Genomic DNA, 14351 nt, shown 5'->3' on the forward strand with positions numbered 1-14351 from the left:
TGCTGGCAGGACAACAGACTAACCTATCCAGAGATGAAGAGGACTTCTGGGAAGGCTCATGTGTCTGAGTGGGAACATGGCTGGCTGTACTTTGCTGGGCTACTTCTATGTGGTGTTTGACTTTTTTTTTTTAGGGGGGCAGGCAGGTGGAAGAAGGAAGAGCCATGACAGCATTCTCCTTCCCAGGCCCCACAGATCTTGTGAAGGGGAAAGAATGAGTGCGCTACGGCAATTCCCTTCCATCTTCTATGGAGAAGTGAACACATTCTTTCACGGAGACCTCTCTTTGGTTATACATGCCACAGGTCTCTGTGGCAGTTGAAACCTTTCACTTTTGGTAAAGGCAAAGCCCGTTCTGTTCCACAGGATAATACAGGAATAATAAGGAACCACTTCGCAGGATTCCTCTTATCTTCCTAGTGGCAGGTAAATCAAACAGAAGCTGCATTATCCAAACTTGTTTTGCATGCAAGTGGACTCTCCTTTTTAAGATAGTACTGCAAAACCAGCTCCCTATGCAGTAGCTTCCAGATGTCCCCATTTCCCAGGAGGACATTTCAGAGATGGAGATTCAAGAGCAAAGTTTATTTAGGTTTTACATTATTTCAGTTGGAAAAGTGACATTAGCAGAAAACTTAGAGAGTGTTCTGTATAAGCTGAAACAGAATAGCAGTCTAGAATCTACTGTAACACACAACTACCACTACCCAGGGACAACTCTATTACTCTGCAGTCACCCAATGACTGCCTCCATTCAATGACAGGACAACAAATATCCCTCGTTTTCATTACTAGTTACTTTCAGCTTACCAGTTTCCCCCTTTGCTGAGCAGATCTGGTTTCCCGGAGAGTGTACACATCACCACAGACTGAGATTTCCCGCCAAACTCCAGGTTTAGACTCCTCAGTGAACCCTCCTTTTGGATGCATGACCAACACCCCATTAGTTGTCAATCCATCCATGTGGCCATCAGGATTTTTCCACTTTGCCGCTTTTTCCTGCATGTGACAACCACCCCAGGAAAGAAAGAGTTTGTCTAGACGTTTATGGGCTAAAGTTTTACACACTAAAGGTTTACTAGCACTATCTAAAACACGTCTCCTCACTGGCTGGCAGTGCTTAGACATAAATTTACAAAAAAAAAATTTTTAAGAATACCTCGTGTCAGAATGCTAACATCTTCTGCTTATGCATCTCCAATTATTATTCTATCTTAACTATTATTATTTTTAACTCGGTTGAGTGCCTCTGACTGCACATCAGGTAAGAATTAAGGCCTCAAAGGTCAGTAGCGTAGATATTCCTAACTACTGTAATGGGATACCACTGCAACAGGCACATCATTTTCCATAATGCAGCTGATGTGCTCTTTGGTGTTCAGCACTCAGAACTGCAACAACAGCTTATTCACAATGAGTATCAAGAATGTATCAAACAAACCTAAAGGAAATCCACTAATGTTAAAGACAATTATGACCACGAGTCCATGCTGGTAATAAATCAGGCACATAAAACTGCAGTTTCTATCAGGCACATAAAACTGCAGTTTCTACTTAACACTGCAGCTGGTCCACCGGAGTAATAAAAGTCCAACAACAGTATAAGTTATCAACTAATACAAGGAAATTTTGGGGCTTGAAGATAACAGAATAACAAACAGAGTATGCATGTACCTAACATAATTATTAATAGTACTTACACCAAGAAATATATTTTTTGACGAGTCAAATCCAGCTGCAAAAATCCTTGCTGTATATGGTGGGCTCCTGTCACAAACAATCCTGCATGCAAAACGGGATATGGTGCTTTGCGTAATCTGGGTTTCATCGTTATTTTGACTTCCAGAAATAGTATCTGTTACTACAAAGTCTATAGGGCTTTCTGTTGACCTCCCAACCTGCAAAAAAGATAACGGTATAATCAGAAGGAGACATAGAAATATCAAGCATTAATGACACAATTTTGCCAAGTTAAAGTTGATGACATCAGTAAACTACTGTCTACTGGATCTCTGGACAGCAAGATCCAACCAGAGACTAATCTGTATTTTCACATTTGTCCTAGGCAGAAATACATCACTGACACGGCATAACAAATTGTCACTTACAACTAGTGTACATGCTTACCCAACACAGATGCAATTAATTGTTTGCTAGAATACTGTCAACAACATGAGTATTATTACCTTGCTATTTCATAATCAACCATAGCAATTCTGTCAATTAAGAAAACCACTAGTTCAAAATGACAAGTTTTATTCACATTTCTAGTTTCAAGCTAATTTGCTATGAAAATAAAGGACTTCTTTTTACATCCAGAGCTCGGTTATTTTGATACATCATAACAAAAAGCTACTCACCTTCATGTTTTCAGAATTTGCAGTTCCGGAACAGAAGAGTTTTCAGGTAAAACCCACCAAATGAATAATTTATTCCTAATCATGCGCATGCATGACTAAAGAAATTTTTAAAATTTCTTCAGCAGAAATAAAACATAGCTGATCAGTAGACAAGAATATTTTTCTATCTTGCCATCTATAAATTTTAATTCTAAAACTGGAAACATCTAGGCATCTGGAACAGAAAACTTCATTACAAAATGGACGGAGGGATCTGACGGCAAATCAAACATACAGTGAGACTTTATCAATACTTCTACAAGTTAGTGTTACACCAACTTTGAGCATAGCTGGGAAAGTGGAGCTGAGGAACAAGGAGCGGAACAGAATATTAATTTTATAGACACCTTGTGATCAAACAGAAGAAAGTTAAGAATATTCTTCACATGAAACTGCCTTCAATATCAGGTATCTACATTTGTCTAAAATAACCTCCTCTCTAAACATGATCTCACTGTCCCCCAAGAAGTTACATCCTGCTTAGCTTCTTGCTCTTCAAAGCCAGCTATGGGAACACAGGTATGGTTCCATCGTTAACGAACATCTCTGCAAACTAAATGCTCAAGGAAAGTGATATTATTAATACTTAACTCTTGTCACAACTGAGCTGACAGCAACAGCACAGGGATCTCTCCCATACTTCTCTTCTGCTTTCAGTTCTACTTTGCAGTGTTAAACTTAAGACATGAATTTCAGCTTGTGTTCAAGTGACACATTCAGTTACTTTCTCTGTATCACGGGTCTCAAACCAAGTATAAAATGTGATGAACCTGGTGCAGAAGCAGCACCAAATAGTAAGAAAGGCCTAATCAAAAGTATACACTTCAATTTTCACAGAAGGTAAGTGACTCCTGGAATACCCAAGAGACAGAGTTTAGAAACTGTTTAATACGGGACATTTCTGATTTATGTAACTTGACAAGCTGAAGCTAAAACTTACAAAGCTATATTCTTCCTTTTACAGTATTATTTCTAACAGGCTTCTATTTCCCATCCAATGCAATTCCAGCTAAGAGTCAGCACCAACCAGCAGCAGCTTATTCATAACTTTTGACTATTGTCTATCTGTAGGTGAAGTCTCTTAAAGGCTAATCAATAAGGAACGTGAAATAAATTTGTTCATGACAAGTTTCTGCCTGTTGCAGTCTCTCAAATAGATCACTCTCTCAAAGCTTTCAGATGCAATTACAGAAAAACCTGCCTTATTTTCCCTTAAAGGATGACAAAACACTCAAGTGTTAGCTCTCAGTCTGCCTCACATCATACCAATCAGTCAACATGAAATCTGAATATGTTTGGATATAAGCATTAAAATCTATATACAGAGCTTTTATGGGGTTTTTGAAATCTCTGAAGTTACATATAATATTTTAAGCAACAAAGTAATTATTTTTTTATCTAATTTGTCACAACTATGTCTATACAACATCAAATATTTAAGTATTTGGTGTTTTGTTGGAGTTTTTTTGTTTTGGTTTGGGTTTTTCCTCCCCCCTTGAAAAGCCTTCTAGAGGATCAGTCCCATGTATTGTGCTATATTTCAGCACTAGCAATTATTTTAACAAATGGCCTTCAAAACATGGCAATTTCCCCAAGCTCCAAATCAATTCATAATTTTGTGTCTGAGATCTCAGAAAAGAAAGTTCCTCGGGAACGAACGAAGAACTTGATGTTACCAATATTTACTCACCAAGAAATTTAACTTATCTGATGTTGCAGTCAGACTATAGTAACCACAGACCCAGTTCCATTATTCAAAGCTACTCTTTACAGACTTTATTACTCATTTTTCTTCCATTTTCCTCTATATCATAGAGGACTTCATTCCTTTTAGTAATTTTAGGCTATATTTTGGGACTCTTCTTGTTAACTGTGTCATAGTCTCTATTATTTCACTACGTTACTTCTAATAACAAACCATAAATCTTTCAACTGATACATAGGACAGCTTCTGTTGTCTACACTACAGGTTATTGTTCAAAGCTGTGTAAAAGCCAGGCAGTCAATCAATTTGCTAGTGTCTACTGTCAATCAAAGAAGTGCTATTAAAAATGCTCACTCCTGAGACAAGGCAAAACCAGACAACCTGCCAGCAGGTAATTTAACAGCTGCAGATTCCTGGACTTCACAGAATTTCACTCTGATGATAGGGCGAATTGGACCATGCATCTTCTGAAGGACTGTTCTTCAGAAAAAAAAAAAATCAATTCTTCATATTGAAAGTACTTGCTTGTTGTATAGACTTGTAGTTATTTACAGTACTGGCTATACATTTCAGTTCCTTGTAGTGGTACGAACAGGTATAATCAACCCATTCGCATCCAGTCAAACCACGAAAGAATAGGTTCTACTCTGATGCATCATCAACAGAATGGTTACTAAACTCTGAAGAAAATCTTCATTTTTAGCAGCATATAGATGCTGAAGCATCTAGACTCTGGTAGATGCCAGATGAAACATATTAGTAAATTCTTTCAGTTATTACATGAAGAAATCTGATCTGTATGTCACCAAGACAAAGCTATATAGTAGCATTTGTATACACATCTCACCACAGAATTAAATGAAGGAAAAAAAAAAACCCCGAACACACACACACACACACACAGAGAACAAAACAAGTACAGCAGGGGGAAAAAAAAAACCCGCAAACAAAAAAATAATCTTTTTTTCCCAAAACCAAGTACAGGACATAAGAACAGAATCATATGAGATGTCTAGGAGAACCTTCCAAAGCGGATGAACACCTGCAAGTTTCAAAGCCATGCAGCAGGGGGTTATGAAGGCATTTTGTCAAAGTGATCCAGCAGATGTATCCTGCTCATCACTTAACAAGTTAGCAGGGAAGACAAAAAGCACCCATTTCTGCATTGTCTCCAGCTTTCAAGAAATAAAGCACTAACGAGGAATGTTCTTAAAATAAAATTTTCAAACACTCTGTTAAGAGTGCTTCTAACTCTTCATGTTATCTTCAGAAAAAAGCTAGTATAAGAACAGGGGGTAGGACTACTCCTCTACGAAACTTCATCATGCATCCACTGAATATGCATATAACCTGCGTGGTTAACAAGTGATGTGTGTCTGCATGGGGGAGCAGGTAGAGTACGTGCACAGTGATGTAAACCACTTAGCTGCCAAGTTATATGCATGAAAATACGGTCATTTTCATTTTATTATGGAAAGTGTCAAGAAAATTGGTATTTAGACAGCTTGAACACTGCTCTTCAATGCTTTCTGAATTTCCTTAAAGCCCCTTGTATCGTCTGCCCACATTTTCAATATGTGCTTCACTTCCGATAAGCGTCTACTCATGCTTCTTCTTGGTTATAAGCTTGGAAAGCATAAAACAAGAAGCTATTCTGGGTTTGCAATCTTCAAAATTTTCCGGTTTGTTTCTAGAAAAGCTGCAGAATACAAGTCACCAACATAACACTTCTCATGTTCTCCTTCAAAGAGAAGGACTGACTACAGACTCTCGAAGTGGAAGAAGGAAAACGGTGACAGCTTTTTTGCAAACCATGAATCTCCCTCATTTTCACGGGAAGTAAGCTCTAACCCAATGGATTCAGTCCTCAAAGGCTACAAATGGTACCCTGACCAAGAAAACAAAGACCTCTGCTGTTCCTTTTCCCTATTTCTAAGCTTCTCACATTCCTTATTATGGTAACCTTAGTGAAGTCATCCAGTGTTACTACCCTATTTTACAGAGGGGATGACTGAGATTAAAAAAAAAAAAAGCTAAGTGATTTGCCCAAGATAATACATGTTATCAGCAGCAAAGGAGGGGACTCAAGCCTCAAGAGATAATCCTGTGGTCCAGGCATTATCCTTCCCTTTTCAGCTTCCACATCCTTGCCAGTGTTCTACAAAAGCCGGGAAGACACATCTGAAAAGAAAATAGCAAACTCTAGGGATTGTCTATCCAAGCGATGCTTGATCAACAGTAAGGCTTTACTCTGTGGATCAACAGACAGCATGTAATTTGTCATCATGTACCACAGGGCTGCACAAAACAGTCCTCAAGTAACATTTCAGACTGCCCGCAATCAGATTACTGAGCATAATTGAAGTCTAATGGCTTATCTAAATAATGGAAACCTCTTTAGCTGCAGTCTGGCATCACTTGAGTGGCAAAATACTGCCTTCGTCTACCAGACTATTCCTTTTCCCGTTCTCATGGCTATCAGACCCTCTTGCAGCATGATTCTCAGAAGATGGCTACAGAGAGTGAAAACATGAACGAGGACACAGTGCTTGAGGTGAAGCTAAGATCAAGTCACAGCATGACATTCTATACATCTCAAGACAGAAGAAACAGACTGCACTGAAGAGAGGAATTTTATTGAGGGGGCACCAGGAAGACTGAGACACTCTACCAACACAAGCTGCAGCTCAAAAAGTTTTATTGTTATGAAGATAGGATAGTCTGACCTCTTTACAAGCCAAACCAGTCACATAACTACAAATATATGGCAGACAATTGTCTGAACCATAGGTAGCCTCTCGCAGGTGAATTACTAAATGGGCCAAAATGAGAGCTTTTGAGACATTTCACCAGGTACATGAGAGCTGCCGGAAGGAGAAAGCACAATCTGTGCTTGTCACTCCAGTGCCAGCCGTGGAAGTGCAGTAGGTTTCTGGGTCAGGCAGTGCAGACCAAGCTATCTCAGTGTACTACCCCATGCAAATTCCAACTCTGCTGAGCAAAGGATCTCAAAGGGGAGCAGAGGAAGATACATTGTTAGCTGGGCTATGCTATGCTTAACCAGCCCGTTCCTAGCTGAGCCAAACCCCTGCTTTGGAGCCAAAGCATCCTTAATTAGCTCACTTAACCTGCTGCCTTAGACAAGGGTGACTTGAACTGCCATCTGTGGAGCACTGCTTTGCCTATGCGGTACCTCCTCACCTCAGGCTGCTAGATCAATACACCTCCCCAAATAAAAGCTGCAACCACCACTAGGATATTATACAATCAAGAACAGAGCTGTCTATACAATACAACCAGAGAAGCAGCTGTTCTGCAACTCTTTTTTTTTTAAGTGTACACAAGAAAAAGTCCAGCTTTCAAAAACGGCTTCTCAAAATTTACGTACAGGAAAAAGTTTCACTGGAGCTACTCAAGGCACAAAAGCATCTTGCAGAGATAAACAAGTATCATACAGTAACCCAAAAGGGTGAGTTACATTTTTCGTTTACTAGTCAACATGAAAAACTTGTTTCAGTTCACTCCATCTATGCAGTCCTCCATGCAGCAGCAAATGAGCAAGACTGTTTCTTAATCAATCCCTATTTGGGCCTAATTGTTCCAAAGTCACACTGGGAAAATTTTATATAAAGCAAAAAAAAACCCCAAAAACCAGAAGCCGCATGAAGCAAAGACATCTTGACAGAGCTCTTTCCTCTTCTGTCAACAACACTCAACTGCTGACCCTTCTAAATATGAAAGACTGAATGAGGAGTGATAACAATTCATGATAAGATGCTCTAATTACAGAGGTCACTGACAAGACAGACCTGATTAGTCTAGATTGGAAAAGGTTGTGCATGTTTGGTTTTTGCCAAGCTTGAAGTCTTAAGTTAGTACTCAATTTCTGCTCTCTTATTGTGTATAAAAATAAGCATTGCACAAGACAATAACTTGGGTTACCGGAACATTACATGATGCAGAAAAACACAAATGCATACATGGCAGAGTGAAAACGTCTTGAATAGGTGTGAGCTTAGAGAAACTCAGCACAGTCCCCTACACCATTTGATATATTTGCATACCCTTCAGGAACAGTTCTCTATCATTTTATCACCAGTTTGTCTCCTTTAGTGCACAGCTCCCACATTCCCCTCCCTACCTTTGCTTTTACCTTCCTCCTTCATCCATCCCATGTCCTACTCCTATCACTTCCTTTTTACTCCAGCTGCTTGATTAACCGGAGGGTGGGGGGTGTGTATTCTTGTGCTTATTCATGACTCCAGACAGAGCACACATTTCTTTCTGGTATTATTTGTACAGTCGCTACACTGTCCTTGCAGAAAAAGCAGAGTACAGTGAAGGCAGTAAGGATATTAACAGATGCTGGCGGTGGTTTGAGAAGAGCAGACAACGCAAAATTTCAAAGTGCTCTCATATTAATACAACTGGGTTCAACCATGAAAATTCCACAGATCACAGAATACACCTAGAAGAATGTAATGCAGAACTGTGGTTCCATATATTGCTTTTAAAAAACAACGCAAGTATCGCATAGAGCCTTACCTGAAACATGTCTGTGTCTTTATCGTGAGTATACTCCACTACAACAGTCTGGTTTCTGGATAATGTGTAAGAGATACTGTGCTGACCTTTACAGCTGATTGCCTGTTGAATAAAAAAAAATATGTCTATTATACACAGCTTTCACATAAATATTAGAAGTAAATTCATTTCACTCTATAAACACCTTTACTATGATCAGAAAAAGCAGTGTATCATAACATTTTATTACAAGGCTGTGTACACACATAAACAGCGTTTCTTCTTTTGTTTTTAACAGAAGACCCCAAGGGGCACTTGTTTATTTCTAATTCGAAAGCACCCAGTACCTACCACTGTCATAGTTTAAGACTCCACACACATGGTTTTCTCTCTGAAATTATATTAAGTTCCTAACCCTTATAGGAACTTGTACCCCAGCAAAGACTTGAGGTTTAGGTTCTTTGGTTTGGTTTTGTTTTTTAAAGCAAGTGAGCAATACAAGCGATTTCCAGTTAAAGGTGTCAGGATTTCAGAGGCAGGGATATCATTACAGTCAGGTAGATTTCTAGTTACATCAGAAAGAGACTAGCAATTTTATATAAATAGTGACCAAGACCAAGCACTTTCAACCAGGTTTTCCTCATTAAAGGGTACTGCTTACTACCTGTCAAAAGAAGCTGATCTCTATAGAAATGGATATAGCACCAAAGACTAAATAGTATTTCAGTATTTGAAACAAGACTGGAAGAGAGCAACGCCTGTTACTCTGCTGTATCCGACTAGGACTGAATTCTTTACTTGTTAAGACTTTCCACGTCTACATCTCTAAGTTGCCTTTTTACTAATCCAGCAACTACTCCAGAGAACAGAAGACACATCACCCCAATACAGGAGCAGTCCCAACTCAGAAAGAAACAGTGAGAAATGGTTTTCCTTGATGAATAAACACAGAGCATAGTTGCCTCAGCAGGGAGCTATAAGAAGGGATACAGCAATCCCTTCAGAACCTCCAAGACTCAGCATACAAAAATCTTTGTGGCACCAATGATCATTTCTCAAGCTTAAAGACTAACACGCACTTCGAGTGCTTAAGTGGTGTCTAAGTGGAATCGCACTAGCTGTACAATGTAAAAGCACTAGTAAAAGCTTCAGGACAGATGGAAACAAGCTCAGAAACTAAAACGGTTGCCTAAGAGATAACTATAAGGTCCATATAACTGCACACAATTATGAGAAGTAATGACTGTTACTGCTCAGGAAACACTTTAAAGACACTTATGTGTTGAATTAATGTTAATTAAAGCTTTCACTAGTTTTCTGCTATGGGGGGTAATTTTCTGTAAGAGGTTGCCTCACTAGCTCCATTCTTCCATGCTGCTCTTCACCTACAAAATTCACAGATAGGAATGATTAGACTAAGCAACTAAATATATTCTACTCATCTGTCTGTCATCTCTCACAAAAATCTAAATGATCCCAAAGCTACAGATCAATTATTAAACAAATCATTAAAAGTCTTATTGAATGTTGGAGGTACTAAGAACACCTATGTGCATACTGAAAGCCTACTAAGGGTTAGCAAAAGTATTTGACACAGAATTACTGAAAAAATATAACAGCTTCTTTTTTGTAAGCCTCCTGCATTTACAGCAATAGATAGAGAGTTCTTTTACAACATCCTCTTGCTGAAAGCTCTTAGCAGCTCCAACACCTGCAATAATACCCGGAGGCAAAGGACCAGGCAAGACTACCTTTCCCAGTCCCTTCCAGTACTTTTTTTTCCTGCAGTGAAACTTTTAACAAAACTTCAAGCCATAAAGTCTAGTTTCCCCGATTTTGTTCCAACAGCTGCAACAGCTGAGAAGGTAAACATATTTGGTACATCAGCAATATACCGATTCTAAATGTCCCAAGTTAAATTTACAGTGTTTTGTAATAACCATTACACTGGCACACAGTATGTTGCAAGAACAAACAGCATCTCGAGACGCGATTCAAATGAAATCACTAACAGTTTGTGACCTGCTAGGACACTGAACCGTAGGTCCAAAGCATCCATCAAGAGCTTTTCCTCTATGCATGTTTGACAACTAACAAAGGGGATCGCAAGCCCTGAGCAAGTCTCAGGCGTTCCTAAAATATAAAGTGATGAACAGAAGACCCTTACACCTTGCATTTTAAGCATAATATGGCAATAATCAATTTATATTCAGGTTATTAGATAGCATCATTTCAAACATCAGAAAGTCATAGCTTTCACACAGAAAATTTTCATTCCTTTCCACAAAACTGTGTTTCAGGTGAGGATACAATGGGGGAAGGCTCATCAGCAGCTGTAACCATGACAGTCCTGACTTCAGCTCCAGCCAGCCTGTGCAGCACTGACCAGCGGCGTGTGCCCTAAGCTTATGCTCTTCTCGGGCAAGATACTTGATCAAATGGAAACTTTGTTGAGACTCAAACCTGAAAGCTTTAAGGTTGTATGGAAAAATCAAGAGGGGAAAGGTAAGAACTTCCAGAATTACTTAGTAAGGCAATGTCCTACGCCTATAGAATTAGGGCTTAGATATATTAATAATTCCCATTAGGTTGACCATGGTCAGCATCTCCACTGAAATATTAGAGTAGGACATAATATTTTTCTTCTCTGTGTGTGTTCCTTTCCCCTCCCAACTTTTCCTCCTCATGTTATTTCCCCTCCTCTTTGTTTTCCAGTACTTAAAGCCAGTTATTTTCAGTGTGAAATGCCTCATTTCATCCCCTGGAATTGTGTAATCATTTTTCAAAAAGCTAAGCACATTAGGAGAAATGTTTCAACTTGTGTGCTTTCACAGTCTGCTCAGCACCAAAAGTTGCTCTAATTCAAAGACATTTTACAGGCATTTTAACTGCTGGTCTCAAAGCAACTGGCCACTCCCAAGTAAAAAAAAAGGTAACTATTTCAGGAGCTACAGGAACAGAAGAACTACGAACCATTCACAATGACTATGACAAGTGAAAGGTAAATATCTTACAATACTTTGTACAATACCGTAATGTTTTGGAAAAAAACTACAATGTTTAAGTGGTATGCAGCCACAGGCAAATTCATGAAGGATTCTGACAGCTCAAGGAGCTACAGAACCACACTACTACAAATTGCAAAAAAGTCTGGAGATTGATTGCCCCAACCCCCTTAAGCCATAGAATCACAGAATCATTAAGGTAGGAAAAGACCTTTAAGATCACCAAGTACAGCCACCAATCTGACACGACCAAAATTGGTTTATAGCAACCAAAATTGTGAGGTTGCCTTTCCACTGCTTTTAGCATTCAAATTTCTAGGCTGTTTTTTCTTCCAGTAGGATTTCCCCCCCCCAAAAAACACTCTTGATGCTGTCACGTAATTGTACTGCTGTGGTGACTGGTGGTGTGAGAAAAGCCTTGACTCTCACAAGTTCTAGGAGATGACTTCAGAGTTTCAGGCTGGACACCACCACTTCCACCTAACAGGCAGGAAGCAAAACACAGAACAAAAACCGGGCACTAAACCTTACCTCTACCTCTTCACCTCCACCCCAAGGCTGCCAAGAGCAATAGTGCTTATTTTCAAAGCTTGTGCTCAGAGTCCACCAAACTTTTGAATGTGTGGGCCAACATCAGCTTAATTTGAAAGCAGTTCTCATAGCTTTTAGGTTTTTAAAATTTTAATGAAAATCAGTAATTGAGCACAGGACAAAAAAAAAAAAACAAGACACCACCACAAATTAGTTCCCAACAGAAACAAACGCTGGAAAAACTTCGCTAGCATATATAGCCTGAGCCTGCCAAATAAATCGGAAACATGTGGCTCCAGAGTGGCCGTAGCATATGCCACCTCTTGTCCAGCAGGGATGCTGGTGAGGAGATACAGGCTAGATTAATTCAGCTGCCTACACAACATTTGTTTTACATGTTTAACTGTCTCGAACTGCTGAATTCAAGTAACTCTCTTTGGAAGAAACAGATAGCAAAGTGGAGACTAACTGACAAAAACCCAGTGGAGGAATAGAGGGAACAAAAAACAGCAGCAGGAGATTTTTGCGGAAAATTTCCACTGCTAGTGACTATGTCCACATTGGGGCTGAGGGATTTTTAAAAGTCCAAATGCCAAATGAAAGCAACAAGGGAAACCTGAGATGCCATATTCCACTTGGCATGAAGGGACAGATCTCCCCAGCATCTTTCCAAGACAGAGCTCGTGTTGGCATAGCAGTCCATCCATCTCCATAGGGCTTTCAAGTTGGAGGACAGCACGCAGCAGCTCCAAGCTGCACTACATGTTGAGCCAGTTTACAGGAAGGCTCCTCTCCTCCCCACTGCTCAAAGCAAACACCACAGCTACCCCCACTGCGAGGCACTCCCATTGCCTCGAGATTTGCATTCCAGTCATTTACGGTGATAAGAACTGCCTTATGTTATCAGAGACTGCAAGAAGCTGCATCTGAGAAGCCCACTATCTCCCCCTCACACTAATATGGCCTAAGCAAATTTTTTTTTTTTAAGCTTTGCTAGTAGCTCAAGTTTTCAGTTGTATCCTTCTTGCTGGCTCGAATTACACTTGGCCTTGGTTCTTCCCCTGCCTCCTTACCCACACTTCTCATTCTTGCTCCTTTCTCCCCGTTTTGAGAACAAAACGTTGTTCCAGCACTCCACACTTACAATCAAAGCAGCAGCTAAAGGCTACATCTTACAAGTCTGTCAGGTCTCAGAGGAACTAAGATCAAATAGAGACTGTTTTCCCAGCAGCAATGCTGCAGCTCAGCAAGCCTCTGGAACATCCCAGCCCACAGGAGTTCTTTGCTCTCCACTTGTTCCCCTGGAAAGGCAGCTGCTATCAGTTTTACCACCATTTCAAGAAGTGAGAAAGAAGAATTCCCTAATCCCACATATAAAAACACCTTGCAGGTAAGGGGAATAAGAATACACTGAGGTTTCATTTGAAAAATAGTATTTCTTAGTACTCTGCTTTTCCAGCAAAGATACAGAAAAAGGAAGGAATAAAAACTAAAAAAAAAAAAAAAAAAAAAAAACCACACACACACCATCTCCAGCAGACCGGAGATAGGTCCAACCGACCGGCAGCGATGCACACCACATTTGCAAACATACAGCGTTAGTCAGGAGCGTGCACTGCACTGATACCACTCCACTGAAAGTGCCACCTCTCTCTGAACCATAGAGAGCATAAGTGGCTACTGTCCTGGAAATTAACAGAAAGGTCAGTAAATCTGAAAAACTTTAACTGTTTCCCTGTTGCACAATGACAGATTAGTGTCAAACACATCTCCAGAAGTGCCTTTTTTGACTGACAAGCCATAAGGAGGCAAAACAGCAGCAAACGACCCCTTCTGCAAGAGCATACAAAAAGCCTATAAAATAAATCTGACCTAAGATGGAATTCCTTTTCAAGGTTAACTGTACCAGCATTGGATTTATCAAAGCGCATGAAGAAAACCCACATTTTTCTTGCACTCCTTTTTTTATGGGCTATTCTTTAAGAGCTCTGAAAGCTCCTGTTTTGCACATAGTGATGAACTAGTATATTCTTAAAATTTGTCTTCTGTAACAACCATGCTATTGCTTTGACCAACAACAGATATGAGAGTATAGCAAATGTCCTGGCTTAAGGATCAAACCTGAAGAAAGGCTTGCAAAGTACACATGTATTTCCTACCCCCCCAGCCAATCACCCAATCAGACTA

At 39.8% G+C, this 14351-nt stretch overlaps 1 protein-coding gene across 1 annotated transcript in view; it reads right to left on the reverse strand.

The window, feature by feature from the left end:
* PELI2 (pellino E3 ubiquitin protein ligase family member 2) overlaps positions 1-8787 on the reverse strand; it is a gene marked incomplete at its 5' end in the record, with an annotated part of 12247 nt that extends 3460 nt beyond the window's left edge. Inside the window, 3 exons of the mRNA XM_010288753.1 lie at positions 811-999; positions 1701-1898; positions 8650-8787. Coding sequence (XP_010287055.1) covers positions 811-999; positions 1701-1898; positions 8650-8787 — 525 coding nt within the window. The remainder of the gene's footprint in view (positions 1-810; positions 1000-1700; positions 1899-8649) is intronic.
* Between the last annotated feature and the right edge of the window lie 5564 nt (positions 8788-14351).

Source organism: Phaethon lepturus, unplaced genomic scaffold (assembly GCF_000687285.1).
Source record: "Phaethon lepturus isolate BGI_N335 unplaced genomic scaffold, ASM68728v1 scaffold33576, whole genome shotgun sequence".
Taxonomy (NCBI): Eukaryota; Metazoa; Chordata; class Aves; order Phaethontiformes; family Phaethontidae; genus Phaethon; species Phaethon lepturus.